Source organism: Centropristis striata, chromosome 7 (assembly GCF_030273125.1).
Source record: "Centropristis striata isolate RG_2023a ecotype Rhode Island chromosome 7, C.striata_1.0, whole genome shotgun sequence".
Classification (NCBI taxonomy): Eukaryota; Metazoa; Chordata; class Actinopteri; order Perciformes; family Serranidae; genus Centropristis; species Centropristis striata.
Window position 1 is genome coordinate 34,276,056 of NC_081523.1, and position 22,213 is coordinate 34,298,268.

General features: G+C 38.2%; 1 protein-coding gene across 1 annotated transcript; it reads right to left on the reverse strand.

The window, feature by feature from the left end:
* Window positions 1–88: 88 nt before the first annotated feature.
* LOC131974927 (GTPase IMAP family member 8-like) lies at window positions 89–16,993 on the reverse strand. The gene is made up of 4 exons (XM_059337434.1): window positions 16,717–16,993; window positions 6,492–9,076; window positions 1,610–1,713; window positions 89–242 (listed from the first exon to the last, which is right to left on the reverse strand). The coding sequence occupies exons 1-4, from the start codon at window positions 16,991–16,993 to the stop codon at window positions 89–91; spliced, it is 3,120 nt and encodes a 1,039-aa protein (XP_059193417.1).
* Between the last annotated feature and the right edge of the window lie 5,220 nt (window positions 16,994–22,213).

Sequence of the window (22,213 nt, forward strand, 5' to 3'; positions counted from 1 at the left end):
CACAACAATGTCCTTTTTTTTTGCATAGCAGAACCTTGAAATATTTTTTCTTTTTAAACCTCTAAGTCGACCAAACGTAACGCAGGATTCAGGGGGCGTGGCCTGCGTCCTCACAGGTGTGACCCCGCCCCCTCCTGCTGCTCTCCATCGTGTCCTTGTAAGGACTTACTTTCAGCTGCAGAGTTCGGTTCTCTGCTGAACTCTGCAGATTGTGACACATGTCCCCGAAAGGTGCAGAAGTTCTGCAGATGTGGGGTTAAAATGAGGAAATTCTGAACCTTTAAACTCTATCAAAGAACATGAAGTTAAAATAGTAAAGAATAATGTAACACTGTGGAGGAAATAGTTCTTCACTGTTGTTTTGAATGTTTTGACTTGGTGCTGCTGCTCTCCTTATATGGGCTGAATGTGTCTTGTCTGCTGCTGCACTTCAGCTTTACTCAACATTTACCTGAAGAACGCCGGTACGAGGCTCTCCAGGCTCCGATTTAACATGCAAAATAAACAATGAGATGATAAAAATGATGCATTAAATGCAAAGCATTTATTAAAGTAAAGTTTGATCAATTTAAACACTTTGAGATTTCCTTTAATGTAAAGCACATTATAAATAAAATATTATTATTATTATTATTATTATTATTATTATTATTATTATTATTATTATATCCACTTTGTTGTCCAAGTCAAGAGGCTTCTGCAGGGGTAACCAAAATCAGGGTCAGAATGGATTATGGACACTTAATGACAGGATGATATATAATTAATTTTTTATTAAGGTTTAATGGGACTTTCCACTGTTTACCAACTATTCACTAATAAATATAAATAAATAGATAATAAATAAATATATGTGTGTGTGTATGTATATATATATATAATATATATATATATCCAATATATATATTATATATATATATTTATAATAAAATGAAAACAAGAATAAAAATACATTGTTGCAATATGGCAGCAATTTCCCAACTTCCCCATAAATAAATAAATATAAAATTAAAATAAAATAAATCATAATCAAGATAACAATAAAAATAATAACTGTGGTAATAAAAACCCCCTCATAAATACCCATAACAAAATAAATTAATAAACAAAATTGAAAAATGAATTAATAAGAATATAAATTAAATAAATAATTTGTTAAAAGCATTAATTCTCTGTCTTTAATGAATTCTTTATGTCTCCTGATCAATATGTAATAATAATAATAATGTGGCATTACATAAAAATAATAAAAAGAAATAAATACATTTAAAAGATAGGTTTATGAATTAATAATAATAATTAAATAAATAAATAAATAAGTAAATAAGTCAAATAAAAGTAATTAAATTTCTTTAATAAATTGTGTATGTATCCTCATCAATATCTAATAATAATAATAATAATTTATTTATATAGCACCTTTTAAAAACACCACTTACAAAAAAGTGAAAAATGAAATAAAAAAGTATTATTTTTGAACTTTACGTTTATGTTTCTGTAGTTTTGCGTCTTACACCAAACTGTTGATGCAGAAGAAGAGTCCTTGTCCTCCTCACTGGCTCCAGTTGTTGCAGCAGTTTGCAGCCTGTCGTGCGGCTGCAGCTCTGACCTGAGATCAGCGCCCTGCAGCCAGGCAGCACACACATTGTCCACATTCTCCGGCTGGTTCGGGCCTGTTGCAGCAGCCTGAGGAGTGTCAGCCAGTCTGCCAACCTGACCAAAAAAGGTGTGAGCTCAGGAGGAACTTCCTCCGCCTGCAAAGAGTTAAACTGCTTCTTCTTCTATTTGAGCGTGCAGAGACTTGAGACATGCAGCGGAGATAATGACCCACCTCAGCTCTGTGTTGTGGTGATGCAGAGCAGCATCAGTCTGACAGTGCAGGAGGACCTGTTGACTGACAGATTCACAGCAGGTTTTGTCTTTTACACACAAATGAGCTGAAACTAGAAGAAGAAACAACTCATTCACAAATCTACAGCTTGTGTGTTTGTAAAAATTACTCCAAGTAAAACGCTTTTAAATGTTCTGCATCCTTAGGGACATTTGGGCTTTTTTATTTTACATTTTTCTATCATTTTGGCTGTTAATGTTCCGAAACTCTTAAGGGCGAAAAAGTCCCATTTTAACACATTAAGACCACAATTTTGGATCCCATTAAAGCAGAAAATCATGGATTGTGTTTTATTTTTTCTATAATTTTGGATGTGGTAATGTTGTTAACTCTTGTGCCTCCTTTGGGTCATTTTGAGCTTTTTAATTTTACATTTTTCTATAATTTTGGCTCTTGAAACTCTTAAGGACACAAACGTCCCTTTTAAACACATTAAACCCACAATTTTGGATCCCATTAAAGCAGAAAATCATGCATTGTGTTTTAATCATGCATTTAATGTTCTTAACTTTTGTGCATCCTTTTGGACATTTTGGGATTATATTTTAGATGTTTCTATGATTTTGACTGTTAATATTCTTAACTCTTGTGCATCTTTTGCGACATTTTGGGCTTTTTTAATTTTAATTTTTCTATAATTTTAGCTGGTAATGTCATTAACTCTTATGCATCCTTTGGGACATTTTAGAGCATATTTATTTTACGTTTTTCTATAATTTTGGCCGCTTCAGTGCTTTAAGTGTAGCCTGAGCTCCTATAATAAGTCTATGATAAACTGTGTATCTTAAATCCAGACACTCAGACACTCTTAAGGACAAAAAAGGCCCATTTTAACACGTTAAAACAACAATTTTGGATCCCATTAAAGCAGAAAATCATGCATTGTGTTGTAATTTTTCTATAATTTTACTGTTAATGTTTTAGGATTTTTAATTTGTATATTGTTTTGGTTCTTAAATGTATTAACTCTTGTGCATTTCTAGTAATGTTTGGGGATTTTTTATTCTATTTTTTCTACAATTTTGGCTGTTGATGTTGCTAACTTTTTTGCATGGTTCAGGACATTTGGGGCTTTTTCATTTTTCATTTTTTCACTGATTCTGTCTGTGTTAATGTACTTTTAGAGTCTACGGCTTTTGAAATTTCTGATTTCTGATAAATTATTACAGAGTATACATTATTAATAATGAACCTATCTGCATATGAAGTGAATAAAATGAGCTGCAACATTAACAGAGTTTACAGATCCACAGCACTTCTCTAGTGCCCTCTCCTGGCAGAAGTCACAGTCTTACTGTTATATAGATATCACATTTACAAATATACTGCAGTTTGGGACTTAAACTAGTCATTTTTAGTGTAATGGATCACCAAATGTATTCCACTTCATCCTTAGGGAACATGAGTGATCAACATTTCATCACAAAACATCCAATAGTTGTTGAAATATTTCACACAACATCCCAACTGTGTAACAGCAAGTTTATTTGTAAAAACCAAAGCTTTGAAGAGCTTTACATGAGACAGAACTGGATATTTAAGTAGTGTAAAAGAGTGTGAAATAAGATTTTTTTTTAAAACAACAACAAAAAAACACTCAATAACATCTTTCAAAGCTCCAGAACCGCTACTAAACTGACCTTGGTAGTGAAGTAGTAAAACAGTACAAAAATATATATATTGATCAACACAACTCTTCATCATGGTAAAAAATAATTATGTAAATGATGGTCACAGGAAGGAGAATTATACACAAGTACTTTAAGATAATGTATAATCAACTAATCTGCTTCTGATTACTAATGAAATGAAAAAACTTAATGTTATTATTTCCAGCATTTCATTCAACAAAGAAATATATAAAAAGATATTTTCTATTAACTACTATTCTTTTAACTCTTCATTTAAAACATTTACAGTATATGTAACTGAACACACCATGTTTTTTTTATTTATAAATGCTGATGACAGTGGCAACAGGCCACTTGTGTTTACAAAATGAGTCTGCAATTACAATCAACCACACCAGGGGACGAAATGTTGTAAAAGGAGAAAAAAACAGAAAAGTTAAATTACTATCTTAGTTTACAGTGATGAGTATAAGCCAATAATTCAATCACATTGAAGTTGGCGTGATTGTTTCTCAAATGGGTTGGAAAAACAATATATGCTGCCTTGAAAGCCATCCCCCAAAACCCTCTCTCTGGGAATAAAACACTGTTCATCTAAACAAACTTCCCACACTGGGGTAACACAAGACTGGTTCAACATTGGCAAAGTAGCTGTTTAACAAAAAGCTTGTTACATTTTTAACTTTGTGAAAGGCAACAATACGACTTGGTTAGCTTTAATAGAAGACGATCATTACGTTACATGATGTCACAGAACGTTACAACATTACGTAACCACGTAACAAAACCAACATTCAGTTCCATGCGGGTCTCCGGTGGGTTTGTGACCCATCAACTTGTCCTCCCTAAACGGACCTTATTGCTCTTTATATGCCTTCAAATAATTTCCTCTTTTGCTCCGTCTTACTGTAACCTCTGAAAAAGGATGAAACTACTGCTAGTTAGCCACAATGAGATACCTTTGAAAACAATAAAAACAATATTTGTGGCTCTCCAGAAACCATACATACATAGGAACAACAAAATGTGACTAGTTTTTAAAACATATTCATATAAAAATACTAGAATAAATGTATTTTAACATTTTCTTAGGGCCCTATTCAGACCTGGCAATGTCTTGGGTGATGCGATCGCAAGTGTGAATTAAAGTACATATTTTGAAACTAGTGGTTAACATGTTTGCCTCAGGAGGGTCATGTTTGCATGTTCTACCCATGGGTTCTCTCCGGGTCCTCGGGCTCCATCCCACATTTCAAAGACATGCAGCTCAGGTTTGATTGGTGACTGTAAATTACCTATAGGGGCGTGAATGGTTGTCTTGTCTGTCTCTATGTTCGGATAAGTCATTAAGTATGTATGGATTATCAACCTAAACATATAAGGTCGCTGTTTATCAGTGACGCAGACAAAATGACTTACTTTCAGAATACTGAAAAAATTATTAAAATAATACAAAAACAGCCACACCAAGCCACTGAAGAAATCGAGCCAATACAGACTGGGCCTATTTCTGTTTCTTTTGCATAATATATCTCTGTGGTCTTCCTGAAATTTTCAGACACCACGGTCAAAGCCAGAAAAAGTATTCCTCTGCATACACAGAGGATGTCAGTTGAGTAGGCTGTCCTTAATTCGGCCAAGGACACATTCGGATTCAACATGCTAAAAGAATGTGGTCAAATGTGGGCCAGACCACCTCTGAATATGGTCTGAGTGATCCGATCTCAACAGCCCTGTTCAGACCGTACGGTTACGTTGTAACCTTGCTTCTCTGAGTGAAGATACTATCTCTCCACTCCATTACAGAGCTGGAGAGATAGTCTTGAGACGATAAAGAACAAAGGTTACAACATAACTTGGTTCTCTGAGTGAAGACTGAGTGGATAGTTAGTCTTGAGATGAAAGTGAACTGGTATTAACATGTCCTGGTTTATTCGATCACAAGGGGACAGCTTTAAGTACGGATGTGAACTCATCACTCAAACCACATTTGGAGGTGGTCTTGGTTGTACTGTGAAGTGTCCACTTGTGATCGGGTCAACCAGGACATGTTAATACCAGTTCTGAACAGGGCCTTTAAGATCTGATTACTCAGATGATGTGGGGCACATTAAGGACCACCTAAGCAACTGAAGTCCTGCTGGGATTAGGATGGTCACCCTGCTATTCATAGAAATAGACAGGCAGACTTGTGCTTTATGGGCATGGGAGTTGCATTGCTGCCTGCTGCTGCTGTATTTCTCATATCAAGGAAACCACTGAGAGTGAATCTTGTCTGTTGTGCGCTCAGTATTTTTTGTTCTGGTTCACCACAGAGATCTGTCATTGCACTCCCTGGCTCTCTAAAGGTCTGTGCAGGCTGCTTCCCGGCAAATCCGGCGGTGTCAGTAGCACGAACGTCTGCAGGGATCGGCGGTTGACAACACCATATAAGTTTAAGGTCCATAAAATGCAACGGAATTCATGGATATGTAGGGTCTTACCACTGACATTCCTATCACGTTACCTTGCATCAACCTCTGTTTACTCCGTGTTTTTTTGCATTTACACTGGGTAAGTCAGAATCGATCACATGGTCACTCAAGATATATGTGGAGACGCATTCTAATGTCAGATGGGAACCTACAAACTAAGATCTGCCCATTTGTGATTGGATCACCCAGGACACATTTTAACGCCAGGTTTGGTCAAGATCTCAGTGACCTTAGTTCACATTGTTGGGTAATAACTGCCCAGTGTTGATGATGGTGTTCAAATAATTACATTATGTTGATAGCGAGTTGGTGTGAAGATCACAGAATGACACATTTTTCTTTGTATTTCTGTTCCAGTTCTTTTATTTCTCGTTCATGCTTTTTCTTTAACTCCTCTGTTTCGTCTTTCAGTGCTTTTTCTTTGTGACTTGACAGGTCTTTTAACAGATTATACTCTTTGTCATGCCACCCTTCTTTCTCCTGAATTTGTCTCACATGCTTTTGCTTCAATTCCTGGATTTCTTCCATGTGCTTTTCGACCAAAGCTTCAAAGTCCTTGGTGTATTTCCTTCTGAACTCGTTGAACTCTTCAGCTTGTTTTCTGGCCTCCTCTTCATATTTCTTCTTCATTTCCTCCAGTTTCTTCTTATAGTTTTCCTCCAGATCTTTTCTCTCCTTCTCCTCCTGTTCCCTTCTGATTCGATCTTCTTCTTTTCTTTTCTTTTCATGTTTGTCTCTTTCCTGCTCGTATTCTTCTTGTAGCTTTGTTATTCTTCTTTTCTCCTCCTGTCGTTTCTGATCATCTTCTTGATTTCGTTTGTCCCACCATTCTTTTTGTTTCTTTTCCCAGTCCTCTCGTTGCTTTCTAAGCTCTTCTTTGCTCTGCTCCAACTCTCTATCAATGGTTTCCTTCTCCTTTGATTCTGACTTTATTTTTTTTTCCAGAGCTGCAAGTTTTTGCTCCCACTCTTGTTGTTGAAGTTCTTCCTGGCTTTGCTTGTCTCTTTTTTCTTCTTTTCTCTTTTCCAGTTCTTTCTTTCTCTCCTCACGCTCCTTGTTGATGTTATTCTCCATTTCTTTAAGTTGTCTGGCTCTCTCTTGTTCAATTTCTGACCTTTGTTGTTCCATTCTTCTCTTCACTGCTTCCATTTCCTCCTCATGTTTCCTTTGCAGCTCCTCCTTCTGTTTCTGCATTTCTTCTTCTTTCTCCTTCAGGATCCTGTCCACCTCCTTCTGTATGGCTTCCTCGGCCTCTTGAAACATCTCTGAGGTGTAGAAGCTGTCGCCATTTTCCTTCAGCATCTTGTAGGACATCTTCATCAGTTCCCTGACTTGTGTGCGGTCTGTCTGATTGTTGTTATTGAAGACCTGATATCTTTCTCCACAGTCATGTATCAGTTTTGTCAAATAGCCTATATGGTCTTCTTTTATGTAACTCTCAAATGTTTGATTCTTCAGGTTATCTCCTCTGGTGAATATAATGATGATAAAATCTCCTGAATTCTTGCCGAAGCATTTCTTGATCAGTTCCACAGAGTCTTTTTCCTCTTGTGTGAAGCGATCAATCCGCAGCACCAGTAGGAACACATGAGGTCCAGGAGACAACATGCTGATGCATTTCACCAGCTCCTGTTGAACGTCATCATTGGATAGATTTGTGTCGAACAAGCCGGGAGTGTCGACCACAGCTACAGGCCGCCCATCAATCTCTCCAGTTGCTTTCTCGCAAAACTTGGTGACTGAACTGATGCTGACCTTAGATTGAAAGTGTTCTTTGCCCAAAATGGTGTTTCCAGTCGCACTCTTACCATTGCCAGTCTTTCCAATCAGCACTATCCTGAGAGGCTCGCTGCTCTGATGTTGATCATCTCCTCCTATTACACTCTGTTTCACATCCTGCAGTTCGGCTCTAAGTCTTGTAACCTTCTCCACTTGAGCCTTGGTGAACATCTTCATTGTGAAGCATCTGGATCCTTCAACTCTCATCTTTTCTACAGCATCCAACAGCTCTGGGATCTGCTGCTGGTCCCTGATGTTGAGGACAAACTGTCTTCCTCCACAGCTCTGACGGAGCTCCTGGATGCCATTATCTTTCTTTATAATGTTAACAACATCTGGAGCTGTAGGATCTGACTCCACAGTGAACAGAATCATGGTGAAGTCATTGACTCGAGAGCTGAAAGTGTTCTGGATGGTCTCAAACTCTCCCTTGTCTTCATCAGTGAGGGGACCCACAGGAAGGACCAGGATGAAGGCATGGACGCCCTCAGGATCACAGAGGGAGATACACCTGATTGATTCCTCCATCACTTCCTCCTGAGGTTTTCCATTCAATGCAGGCAGCTCCACCAGGGAAACCCAACGTCCACACACCTCTCCCTGATGTTTAACACACTCTGAGCTGGAGACTGAATGAAGCTCTGTCTGACCTAAAATGGCCTTGGCTGCTGAGGTCTTCCCTGCTCCTCTCCTCCCACACAGAACCACGTTTAGAGCTGGTTTCATGTGTTCAGACTTTGGTCTCATGATAACGTCACAACAACTCACATGCTTTCCATTGTTCTCTTTTACAATTTGACCCAAGCGTGTTAACAGCTCTGGGCGTTCAAGGTTCTTCTGCCACAAAAACCTGTATTGACACATTCTGATTATATCTTTTAAGGGGGGATGTTGCATAGAATTTTCCATGAAACCCGGACTCTGTTCTTGAGGTGTCGATATCAGAACCAATGAATGATCAAATGATTGATCACCAAAGAGTTGAAGGACTCTGCAGAGTCTCAGTTTTTGTTCCTCAGTGAAGTCTTCAGTCTGTAGAACCAGCAGGAACACATGAGGTCCAGGATCACAGAGTCTCACACAGTTTTCTACATGGTCTGTCAGTTTGTGTTCAGAGATGTTGGGATGGAGCAGATCTGGAGTGTTGATGAGAACCATTTCTTTCTTCCCCAACGGTCCTCTGACTGTAAGACAGCGATCTAGTTCTTCCTCAATGTTGAAACCAGTCTCTTTCAGTAAGTTCCCCACTGAACTCCTCTCAGACCAGCTGTTCCCCAGCAGAACAACTCTCAGCTCAGACACTGAAAAGAAAACATTACATCAGAAAATCCCTTCAATGTAGATCTCCAAATTGAAAACACGTAAAAAAAAAATTGGTTGATTTCAAAACCTTACAAACTTATTGTACATCTGATATAATTTAACTTACTGACGGGTGGCAGGAAATTGTAGCTGTTTCTGCGCTCCAGGGGTTGCAAATCACCTGTTTTGATTATAAAGACAAAAATACATATAATTTATTCATGGATTTACTCATTTATATTGGACAATGATGCAGGAAAGAACTATGTCGTTGGGTTTGCAGATGACACCACCATATTTTGTAGATTTTAAATAAGGAAATTAACAATCTTGTGACTGTAGCTCCAATAGCTTTGAAAACTGAACTCAGCCAGAAGTACCAAAAACTGCAGGTTCACGATTAGCCCCTTGAGGCTGGCTCCAAAAGCGAGTCAATCCCCCATTGACCCCCATGTTAAAATTACCATACGACCGATTGCTGACAACTAAAGTAATATTTGAATGCTATTTTTTAAAACTTGACTCCACAAAATATGCACCGTGGCCACAAAACAACACATCACAGACCAGTTTTACCGGAATATGCTCTCGGCTAGCTCAGCCATAAGATTGTGTAATTTGCTACCAATCCCATTTACATACTTATATATCTTCACTTTACCTGTCTCTTCTCCACTCAGTGTCACTGCCTGTGATAGTGAGCAGAAATTATTGAATCTCTTTCGTCATATATGCACAATTAAAAGCCAGATTCAGTCCCCAGAAACCATACAGAGATTTTATTTTGCTTGGCTGCGTGACAGCCACGCCACATCCGGAGGTCCATGGTCTTTTTTTTTCGTGTTATGTGTGCAATTTTACAGTCATATACCAGTCGTCATACCAGCAAGAGTACACCTTTCACTGCAGTTTCTGTGCTTCTGTGCCTGTATATGTAGGATAGGGTCACAGGTATTAAAACAATGTTAGCTCAACTTTACTGTTTATCTTTCAAATTAAAAGCCCAGTGGGTTTCTGTGGGCAGAATCCCTTAATTTGTTACCCCAATGCTTTTATTACGAAGTATTTGCAGGACCGTTTTGTGGGAAATTTAGTCAATTGCACAGCTCAAGGAAATTAGTAGAGTACCCTCTTTTGATTGTGAAAAAATGACGGATTGTAGAGTGCCGGCAGCGACACAGCAGCCCAGCAGCAGAAACACCGTCCGTGTGGACACCGCTCCAGTCTGAGCTGCAGTAGTTCAGCTAGATAGCTGTTGTGTGGACCAGGCGTAAATATAGTACCATTCTAATGTCCCTTTGTTGGAAGTTACAGTATGTACGGTGGTAATGTTGAAGACCCCTCTTTTCTCCTGACCATAAGAAAGTGGCTAGACTGTTTTACCGCATGAACAACATGTTTACTACCGACAGGGTAAATAACCCAGAACTAAGTTTTTAAAATCTAACGACCATGGACCAAAATATTTAACTTTTAAGAGGATATAGTGGATGCCGACATATACAGACATCAGCAAATAAATCCTGAAACTCAGTATATTTAACATCAGCTTGCTAACACATAAATACCATCAGCTTGCTAACACATAGCTAAAATTAGCCTGCTAACACAGAGATACCATCAGCTTGCTAACACATAGCTAACATCAGCTTGCTAACATCAGCTTGCTAACACATAGATAACATCACCTTGCTAACATCAGCTTGCTAACACATAGCTAACAGCTTGCTAACACATAGCTAACATCAGCTTGCTAACATCAGCTTTGCTAATACATAGCTATCAGCTTACTAACACATAGCTAACAGCTTACTAACAAAAAGATACCATCAGCTTGCTAACATCAGCTTGCTCACATCAGCTTGCTAAGACATAGCTAACATCAGCTTGCTTACATCAGCTTGCTAACGCATAGCTAACATCAGCTTGCTAACATCAGCTTGCTAATATCAGCTTGCTAACACATAGCTAACATCAGCTTGCTAACAACAGCTTGCTAACGCATAGCTAACAGCTTGCTAACACATAGCTAACATCAGCTTGCTAACATCAGTTTGCTAACACATAGATAACATCAGCTTGCTAACACATAGCTAAAAGCTTGCTAATACATAGCTAAAAGCTTGCTAACACATAGCTAACAGCTTGCTAACACATAGATACCATCAGCTTGCTAACACATAGCTAACATCAGCTTGCTAACACATATCTAACAGCTTGCTAACACATAGATACCATCAGCTTGCTAACACATAGCTAACATCAGCTTGCTAACATCAGCTCGCTAACACATAGCTAACAGCTTGCTAACACACAGATAACATCAGCTTGCTAACACATAGCTAAAAGCTTGCTAACACATAGCTAACAGCTTGCTAACACATAGATACCATCAGCTTGCTAACACATAGCTAACATCAGCTTGCTAACACATAGCTAACAGCTTGCTAACACATAGATACCATCAGCTTGCTAACACATAGCTAACAGCTTGCTAACACATAGCTAACATCAGCTTGCTAACATCAGCTTGCTAACGCATAGATAACATCAGCTTGCTAGCACATAGCTAACAGCTTGCTAACACATAGATACCATCAGCTTGCTAACACATAGCTAACATCAGCTTGCTAACACATATCTAACAGCTTGCTAACACATAGATACCATCAGCTTGCTAACACATAGCTAACATCAGCTTGCTAACATCCGCTCGCTAACACATAGCTAACAGCTTGCTAACATCAGCTTGCTAACACATAGATAACATCAGCTTGCTTACACATAGCTAAAAGCTTGCTAACGCATAGCTAACAGCTTGCTAACACATAGATACCATCAGCTTGATAACACATAGCTAACATCAGCTTGCTAACACATAGCTAACATCAGCTTGCTAACACATAGCTAACATCAGCTTGCTAACATCAGCTCGCTAACACATAGCTAGCAGCTTGCTAACACATAGCTAACATCAGCTCGCGAACACATAGCTAACAGCTTGCTAACACATAGCTAAAATCAACTTGCTAACAAATAGCTAACAGCTTGCTAACATCAGCTTGCTAACACATAGCTAACAGCTTGCTAACACATAGCTAACATCAACTTGCTAACAAATAGCTAACAGCTTGCTAACATCAGCTTGCTAACACATAGATAACATCAGCTTGCTAACACATAGCTAACAGCTTGCTAACATCAGCTTGCTAACACATAGATAACATCAGCTTGCTAACACATAGCTAACAGCTTGCTAACATCAGCTTGCTAACACATAGATAACATCAGCTTGCTAACACATAGCTAACAGCTTGCTAACACATAGATAACATCAGCTTGCTAACACATAGCTAACAGCTTGCTAACATCAGCTTGCAAACACATAGATAACATCAGCTTGCTAACACATAGCTAACAGCTTGCTAACATCAGCTTGCTAACACTAAACTACAGTAAATAGCAATCCATTGTCCCTAAAGCTCAACAGAAAACATGATTATTTTAAGTATAAGGAGAAGAAACTGTCAAACTAGCTAAAGGATGATAAATAAGTTCGAGCTAAATCAAGGACTCAGCTGATTGCTGTCAGTTCAGTCTGTGAGTTGCAGTTTATAGTGGTCCTCATTAATGTTTTGTTAGATTAACAGTGTCTCAGATGGTAGAGTGGAGGCCCACCGTCGGAGGGTCGATGATTCGATCCCTGGCCATGGTAGTCTACAGGAACTGTACCCCAAGTTGCAATGACTACAATAGCACTATACAGATGCAGTCCGTTCAGCATGAAAAGGAGACCGACCAGTCAGCTGAGTTTACTCCGGGGCTCAGAAATCTGATTTAAGATCTGAGGGCAACATGCTTTTATCTGACGGTCAGAGAAGACTGATGAAGTCTGAGTGAACTCACCGGTTTCTGCGGCCGCCATGATGTCATTCAGCTGGAAACATCAGATAATAATCCAAATGCTGCAGACAACCTGCTGCATTGAGGTCCAATGGGTGAAAAAAACAAGTCAAAGAAACATGAAAATGTTTTTTAAAGTGCAAGCTGAAATGTGTCGGTTACCTTCACAACCACTGCTGGAATGTAACTAAGTACATTTACTCAAGTATAACTTTGAGCTACTTCTACTTTGCTTGAGCATTTAGATTCTGTGCTACTTTCTTCTTCTGCTCTGCATCTCAGAGAAAAATATTGCACTTTTTTTTACTTCACTAGAATTATTTGACATCTTATTATTTGAATTCCTTACAAGTTAAGATTTTTCCCCACAAAGTCTAAGTCAATTCCACCACTGATCAGAAAACAAAAAATGGGTCCAACATTTACTTTGGTGAGTATGTGTTCATCCATGGAACGGTCTCTGCTGATCATGGGTAGTGGTAAATAAGTACATTTACTCAACTACTGTACTTCAGTAGAATTTTGAGGTACCTGTACTTTACTTGAGTAACTTTATACTTCTACTCCACTACATTTAGCTGACAGCTTTAGACGTCGAGATTTAACATTAAAGAAACATGATTCATTTAAAAATGATTATTAGCCCCATTAAACCTCATATATGAAGTAGGCCGAGTTAAATGAGCCCTACCTTCACAAAATGTAAATGCTGCTTACATAAATGCATCAATAATATATTTGGATTATATAAAACAATCTGAGTGGGTCCATTCTGCATAATGAGTACTTTCACTAAAGTAATCTGAATACTTCTCCCTCCACTAATCATGGGTGTGTCACTGCATTGCTGGTTTTTCCAGTTTAGCCTGGAATCTAAGCTGGAGACTTGAAGTGTATAAAAGTGTAATAGTCTAAACAAATCCTTATATCATTTTAGATAGTTGCCTCTTGTTAAACACTGAAATATACCTGTAGTATACTTAATGACAAAAAGAAAAATATTTAAAAGCATGTTTTTTCTTGCGTATTGTTTGTTGACACCTGAAGTCACCACTGCGGTCCAGGGAGCCGTCATTCGCTTCTCAGTAGTCAAACCAGCCGTCTCTACATAATGTTGTGCGCCCGTATTGTCATATTTATGGTAAATTCAGAGCGAGCTGACATGAAGGATAAACACTTTACTGTCATTCTTTATCACTTATTTCAGTATAAAACCTGCAGAGAGGAGATGGAGTATTAACCTTACGTAGACATACCACATGTAGGCTAATAATCAAATTGAAATTGATATGGTTTTGTTGTGTCAACGTGCAGTTTTCAGTTTTCAGAATAAAGTGTTACACAACCAGGCCCAAATTCCATAATGAAATAAGATTATTGGATGATATTCACAGAAGTGTTCACTGTGGACTTTTTTTATATAAAATATATATATATTATAGACAGTATATATAGACAGTACAGTAAAATATTACATTATATTAAAAACTAATAAAAATAAAACTGTTTCCACTCAATAATTCCATGTCTGATACATTCTAGAGGACCTCATGTATCTTCTTGCAAATTTACAGAACGTTTCACTGTGCAAATTCAGAATAAAATACCAATGGATATTTACTGTACAGTAGATATCTAAGGGCATTTTATTATGAATTTCCACAGTGAAACGTTCTGTAAATTTGCGAGAAGATACATGAGGTCCTCTAGAATGTATTGAAGTGAAATTTGTGAATGGAAACAGTTTAGTGTTTATCCTTCATGTCAGCTCGGTCTGAGCAATTTCAGTGAATTTACCATAAATAGGCCTATTACAATACGGGCGCACTACATCATAAAGGAGCGGCTGGTTTGACTACGGATAAGCGAATGACTGCTCACTGGACCGCAGTAACTCACCTGCGCATTTATCAGAAGTCATAAATCTGAAGCTGACTGTGTGTTAAAATGCTTCTTTCTGAATAAAGAAAGCTTAACTGCCTTTAGCTGCACAGCTGCTTCATCGACATTCACTTCGAAATATAATAAACTAAACGTCAAACTCAAGTATAATAATTAAACTCTCCTTCCTCATGTTTCAGTTGGCTACACACCCAACTAAAACACGAGGAAGGAGAGACTGCAAAACAACCTGAGACTTCGAAAATCTTTTCACAGCGTTTGTCGGAGTTGCCTAAAGACACGGCTTGATTTCATAGATTTTCTAATTAAACTGATCGCGTATTTATGTCAGTCAGTTTCATGTGTTAGTGAACAGAATTGACAGAATAAACAGCTTCTAAATGAACGTGATAATAATCTATAAATCTGATCGATTCATTCCATTTTCATTGCAGTACTGAGGTCCGTTCTGATCAATAATCACTTATTTTATCTACTTTTTCTACGTTATTGTTTTTTTGTTTTTTTTACCTGAGCTGAAACTCACCTGATGCTCCGTCGTCTGTCACCAGCCCGAGACGATAGAAAGGGAAAGTAGAGACGACAAAGTGGGAGAGAGGTGCTCTAAAGTGGATCCGAGAGGAATCTCAGACTTCAACATTTCACTCTGAGTCAGACAACATGTCACTGACAAATGTATTGACATTATGCCAGATTGGCATCATGGGATTTCCAGAGGTGAAAGAAGTATTCAGATTACTGCAGTAAAATTACTAATACACACTGATAGACAAACGTCCTGCTTTCAAAACTTACTTAAGTAAAAGTACAAAAGCATCAAAATGCGCTGAAAGTATCAAAAGTAAAAGTACTCGTAATAAAGATTTTTTTAAATATATATATTCTAAAGATATTATTACATTATTATTATTATTGATGATGCATCTATGTAAGCAGCATTTTTACTAGATTTGATTCACATCATTATACATGTTTTATTCTATTTTAACATGCTCTTATTTTGATTCTTCTGGCTATTTATTGGTTTTTCTTTTGATGTTTTGATTGTTTAATGTGAAGCATTTTGAATGATCTTGTTGCTGAAATGTGCTATATGAATAAACTTTACTTGCCTTCGGTCAAAATATAAAGATTAAACACAATTAAAACAACAATCCAACTAGGATATTTTAACAAGGAGAGAAAAAACAGCAGCAATAATAGAAAGAAGCATCACTAAAATAACAAGACATTGTAAACAAGCAATATTAACAAGAAATATAAAGAATAAAATAATTAAAGCAATTTTTTAAAAGCATTAACGCTTTATATACACAATACAGACAGACTCATTTAAAATTGCACCATTACACTGAGAAAAGTATTTTTATATTATATTGCATAAAGAAATGCTAACACACCTGATTGAAGTACTGGAGGTAGTTTGAGTACATATATTCAAACTGCACACTGTAAGAAGACATCAACAAAAATTATAAATATAAAGAAAATAAAGGAATTTTTCTAACTTAGAGGGTCAAATCTCAAGGCAATCATATTTTACAGGTTTGTTTTTTCAGGATTTCAATATATTTATTTAATAATAATAATAATAATAATAATGCATCAATTTTATATAGCGCTTTTCAGAATACACAAAGACGCTTTACAAAAAAACACAGTGAAAAAGAATACAAATGTACAATACATACAGTACATACATACATACATACAAACACATACAAATATTCAAAAACAACAATACAGTGGATAGGAAAGAGATAAGAAGACAGAGGGTGGAAAATGATTTATCAGGTGTTGTAAGTGATGTTGAAGAGGTGGGTTTTGAGTTGACTTTTGAAAGACGGCAGTGAGTCGGAGTTTCGGATGGCCAGGGGGATGGAGTTCAAGACGGTAGGGGCAGCAATGGCAAAAGCTCTGTCCCCTATGGTGCGGTATTTGGTCCTGGTGATGGTGGTGAGGGTGGTGAGGGTGTTGGCGTCAGAGGAGCGTGTTCGGTGGGGGTGAATGGGGCGATGGAGGAGATCTGTCAGGTATGAAGGGGCAAGGTTGTTTAGGGCTTTGTAGGTGGTGAGGAGGATCTTTAACTTTAAATGTCTTATATTAAGCATTTTCTCTTGATGCTTAAATTTAATGTGAAACATTTTGAATGATCTTGTTGCTGTTGAAATGTGCTTTATGAATAAACTTTCCTTCCCTTTGGTCTTCAAAAATAAAGATTAAACTCATTAAAACCATACCTCCAACTAGCATATTAACTTTACTGCCACTGAATCAAGAGTCAGGATCTAAATATATGCATTTTAAATGTTTTAAAACTTGAAGCTCTGTGTTTGCATTAGGTTTTCATCCTGTTGAGCCCCTGCAAACCTGCCTGGTGGACCCCAACACTTCTGTCTATGTTCAACGGCAACAAACTCCGTTAAAATCTATGGATAAAAAACGATTATTAACTTCATTTATGTGAGTACAAACGGTTTTAATGTGTTTTATGTTCCCGTTGCTGTTGTAACTGAGTCTGTGGACATTTTAGTCGTGTTTAGTTTGTTGTAAAGTGATTTATTGAGATTTATATCTAAATATTAGTGACTTAATGTACTGTATTTCAAACGTTCCTTCATTTTAAATTTTCATGGTATAACATTAGCTAGCTAAACAGCCGTTAGCTACATTTTTTAGTCATTTTCTATATTTTTTTCAATGAGGTATAATTTATTTCACATGTTCCCATGTAGTCCATCTGTTGTTTTGACGTTACAACTGACTCGGGCTGTGGTCCTCTAACGCAGTGATTCCCAACCAGGGGGGCCCGACCCCCCAGGGGGGCGCCAAAGATCCATGGGGGGTCGTGAAGCCCTCTTGATTTTAAGGGGTGTAATAAATCTAATGTGTTAAATATAGATGAGTCAGCATTTAATTCATTAGTGTGACAAAAAACAACTAAATAAGGGCTACATCAAACATTTATTCATTTAATTAAATTTAAAAAATCACTATAGGCTATATCAGGGGTTCCCAAACTTTTCCATGCCAAGGCCCCCCAAATAGCATTAGCTTCTGGCCGGGGACCCCCAAACCCACCGACAATGCTACAAAAAAACGAGTCCTCCACGGCAGGGCTGTTGGTCTTCTCCTTTGGTCTTTTTGTTGTCAAAAACCTGTCCATTTTGCGCTAGCTAGCTACACGCTAGCTTGAGGAGCAGAGCAGCTTGATAACAACGGTCTACACAGATTATGATGTCGTCATGCCGAATTTGCAGCTGAACTTGAGAATCCGACGATTACGGCAGTTTACGTATTGTACGGTTCAGGACAAATGGTTATTAAAAAAATAAAATAAAAAAATAAAAAATTATTTGTTTTTGATTTTTTAAATTTTTTTTTCTCATCTTCCCTCCAATTTTCTGAGGCCCCCCTAGCGCCCCCTGGCGGCCCCCCAGGGGGCCGCGGCCCCCACTTTGAAAACCACTGGGCTATATCACGAGAATAAAGGCGTGTGTAATATCCCTGCTGCAGTATACACAGAGGTTACCTCACCTAGCAACAGAAACAGAGAGCTAATGGAAAATGGTGAAGCGTCAGGGAGACAAGAATGCTGAATATGAAAAGTTACATTGAGTTTGGCTTCATAGAAGCAATGGACAAAATTAGAGCCGAATGCATCTTTTGCAGTGAGAAACTGGCAAATGAAAGTTTGAAATCCTGCAAGCTGAAGCGACACCAGACAAATAAACATCCCGAGACGGTGGGTAAACCCAAAGAGTTTTTCCTCAGAAAAAGGGAACTTGTTGTCACAAACCGGCCCCAAAATATTATGGACAGTGTTAATATAGCTGGAAGTGACCAGAAGCAGTCAACGGTTGCGTCTTTTGAGTGCTCACTCCTTATTGCGCAAGCCAAAAAGCCACACAACATTGGGGAAACACTGATTAAACCTGCTTGCATTAAAATGGCTGAGATATTATGTGGACCGCAGGTGGCTAACAAATTTAAGACCTGATTTATACTGATTGTACCACTGTCCGATAACACAGTGAAAGACAGAATCCACAGAATGGCAGGAAACGTTGAGAACACACTCGTCAAAAAAAACGGTTGCGTCAAAAAACAGGCCCGTTTTCAATCCAGCTGAATGAAACTACCACTGTGGCAGAGGAGGCAATTCTCATTGTATATGTACAGTACATCGAGGAAACTAAGCTAAAACAGGAGATTCTTATGTCTGTTAATCTCACAGGCACCACAAGAGGAAAGGACATTTTCAGTGTAGTTGATGCGTACTTCACCAAGCACAATATTCCCTATAAGAATGTAGTTGCATGCTGCACAGATGGAGCCGCCAAAATGATGAGGAAAAATAAAGGCTTCAACAGCCGTTTGAAGGAGAAGGCGCCCCACTGCTTAGTGTTTTACTGCATGATACACCGACAGGCAATGGCAGGAAAATACCTCTGTGAAGATCTGAACGTAACCTTAAAGACTGTGGTTAAAATAGTAAACTTTATTAAAGCACGTCCAGTCAACAAACGGATCTTTGCACAGCTGTGCAAGGATGAGGCTCACCAGACACTCCTCATTGCGCTGGTTTTCCCGGGGCAGAGTGTTGGTGCGTTTCAAGGAACTTAAAAAGCAAATAATTCTTAACCATTCATAACCAAAAACTATCCGACGAAATGACAGATGACTTTCTCATTAAGACTTCATATCTGTCGGAGATATTCAGTCTGTACAACGAGGCAAACAACTGCATGCAGGGCGCCGATGCCAACGTAATGGAGTGCAAAGAGACAGTGGATGCGTTTGTGCGCAAAGTGGAGTATAGAAATAATAAATTGGCAAAGGGAGACCTGCAACAGTTTCCTTTGCTACAGGAACAGTCAGGGGGGAAGTTACCTGATGCTTTGGCCAGACAGTTCACCGGCCACATGGAGGAGCTTCAGGAGGAAGAATGCACTCGCGTTTCTTTGATATTAATGAACATGTCTCAAAAGACGCATGTGTGATGGACCCATTTCTCGCAATAGAAGAGGATGTGGAGTACCTCCAGGCTGAGGATGAGCTTATGGATATCAAGACCAATTCTCTCTGTAAGCGGTTTTATGCTGAACATGGATACAATCGGTTTTTGCTTGTGAAAGGACCAGGAGTCGCTCAAGACTTGCTCATCATGTGACCACCAGATTCATCTTGCCATTTGCCACAACATGCCTGTCAGAGACTGCATTCAGTGCTCTGGTCACCATCAAAACAAAGGCACGCAATAGGCTTGATGTGCACAGTGACTTTCGTTTGGCTGTAACAAAAGTCACACCGGACATCATTTCATTAAAAGACAGGCTGTCTACAGAGAAAGATGTGCTCCTAAAAACTTGAAGTTCTGAAGTTTAAATATTTTATTTTTACACAAGTTTTCCCAAGTTGTTCAATGCTGCTATTGTTTTTTAATTTTATTTTAGCAGTAAATATATTGAAATATAATAAAGATATTGTTGTTCATATAAAAGTATATAAGTAATGGCCTAATTGTGTGTGTCTGAGCTCATTGGAGTCGGGAGGAGGAGAGGAAGTGGTCTTACGAAGGCTATAATAGTTGAAATTTTGTTTTTTTATTCTTATTTTTTTGAAAATGCTTAGTTTTAATTTAGTTTTTATTAGTGTCAGTGTTAGTTTTTGTATTTACCTGTTAGGCTGCCTCATTTAACATCAGTAAACCTCCCAGCACACACACACACACACACACACACACACACACACACAATAATATTAATGATAATAACAGTCTAATAATTAGAGATGTCCTGAGCCGACCTTAAAGCTCAGGGTTACTTGCTAACTTGTTCTTACTTACAGAATTCAAATATATAATCATTGCAGACATGTACTCAATATGATAAAACAAATAAACAAGAAAATTACTTTACATAAGTAGTGAGTACGTTTTAAGTAGTTTGCTAGTTTTTTATTAGATTTTTCATTCTTATTTTTTTTTAAATGCTTAATTTTAGTTTCGTTTTTATTAGTCTCAGTGTTAGTCTTTGCCTTATTCATCTAAGCCCAATAAGGTTATTAACTCTTGCAGCTCCGGGTGTTTTGAATTTTGGTTCGGTTTTTGAAGACAATCGACTCACATAGTAGTGTAACATCCCAGTCTGAATAAACAGATTTACCAATGCTTCCTGTGTGGAAAAAGTTGACAAAGATGAAAACGAAGGACATTTTCACTGTAATTTTAGTTCATTTTAGTTAGTTTTGTAACCACACAATACAGTTTCAGGTTTTTTTTAAACTTGTTTTTATTTTTTATTTCAGTTAATGAAAATGTTTTTTCAACCCTAGTTTTCGTGAACTATAATAACCTTGGTCCTGACATGGACAGATCAGGAACCTGCTCATTTTGAGGCCAGACAGCAATTTCATTTATCATTTTTCATTATTTTTTTAAGTCTGGTTTGTTCGCCCTGGCCTAGGGTAACCAGTGCACAGCATAAATTCTCTCTGCCCCCTCCCCAACTCCCAGAGACAAGCGTAAACCGATAGGCAGTCCAATGATTTATTGTTCACAACAATAAATATTAAAGCTGTTCAATGAGCCGCCTCCAACCACCATCTGGGAAACAGAAAGGAGAGGCAAAGAAAAGAAGCAGCACCTCCTCTGGCAGGGAGTAACACCTGCACCAGGCACTGCAATGAACAAAACATAGGACCTTATGACCCCTGGTCATAAACTCATTTTAAGTCTCCACACCAACAAATCAGACCCACAATATGACATATCAGAAAACGGCACGACCCCACGTCGAGCCACAGAATTTTTTGCGCCAGTGTCTCTTAAGATGGTAATCGGGACTCTGTCCACCTCACAGCCAGTCAACGAAAAGAAACCGTGTGTCACAAAAGGCTTAAAGTCATCATCAACCTTTTTAGGCAGCAGTTCAGTCATCTGTTTATGTTGGTTAACAACCTTTTCTGACTGAATCAAGGCCACTGGGGATGGATTTTTACTATTGGCCTGTTCTTTCTGTTTTAACACAGGGCAGACAGCAATGAAGTGACCAGATTTATGACAGTAAAACCACTGTCAGTTTTCACTGGTGGCAGTACCATTACGTCGCGACAACCTTGGGGATCTCCTTTTACTTTCTGTAGGCAGTGGCGAATCGCGGTGCGCAGGGGTCAAAAATACACTTTTATGCGTTAGAGCGAACTCGTCAGAGAGGACAGCAGCCTCAGCCAGACGCAACTTTCTGTTCATTCAGATAAGTGACCATGCACTCCGGCAGACACTTTTTAAAATCCTCCAGAAGTACAAGCTCACACAACTTAGCAAAATC

Excerpts from the sequence above, each read along its gene's own strand:
- LOC131974927 (XM_059337434.1), bottom strand. The coding sequence starts at position 16,993 with ATGCTTAATATAAGACATTTAAAGTTAAAGATCCTCCTCACCACCTAC. Across the intron at positions 9,077-16,716 it reads CTCACTGCCGTCTTTCAAAA|TGTCTGAGCTGAGAGTTGTT; the intron begins GTCAACTCAAAA and ends TTTTCTTTTCAG. Across the intron at positions 243-1,609 it reads CTGCAGGGCGCTGATCTCAG|AACTTCTGCACCTTTCGGGG; the intron begins GTCAGAGCTGCA and ends CCACATCTGCAG.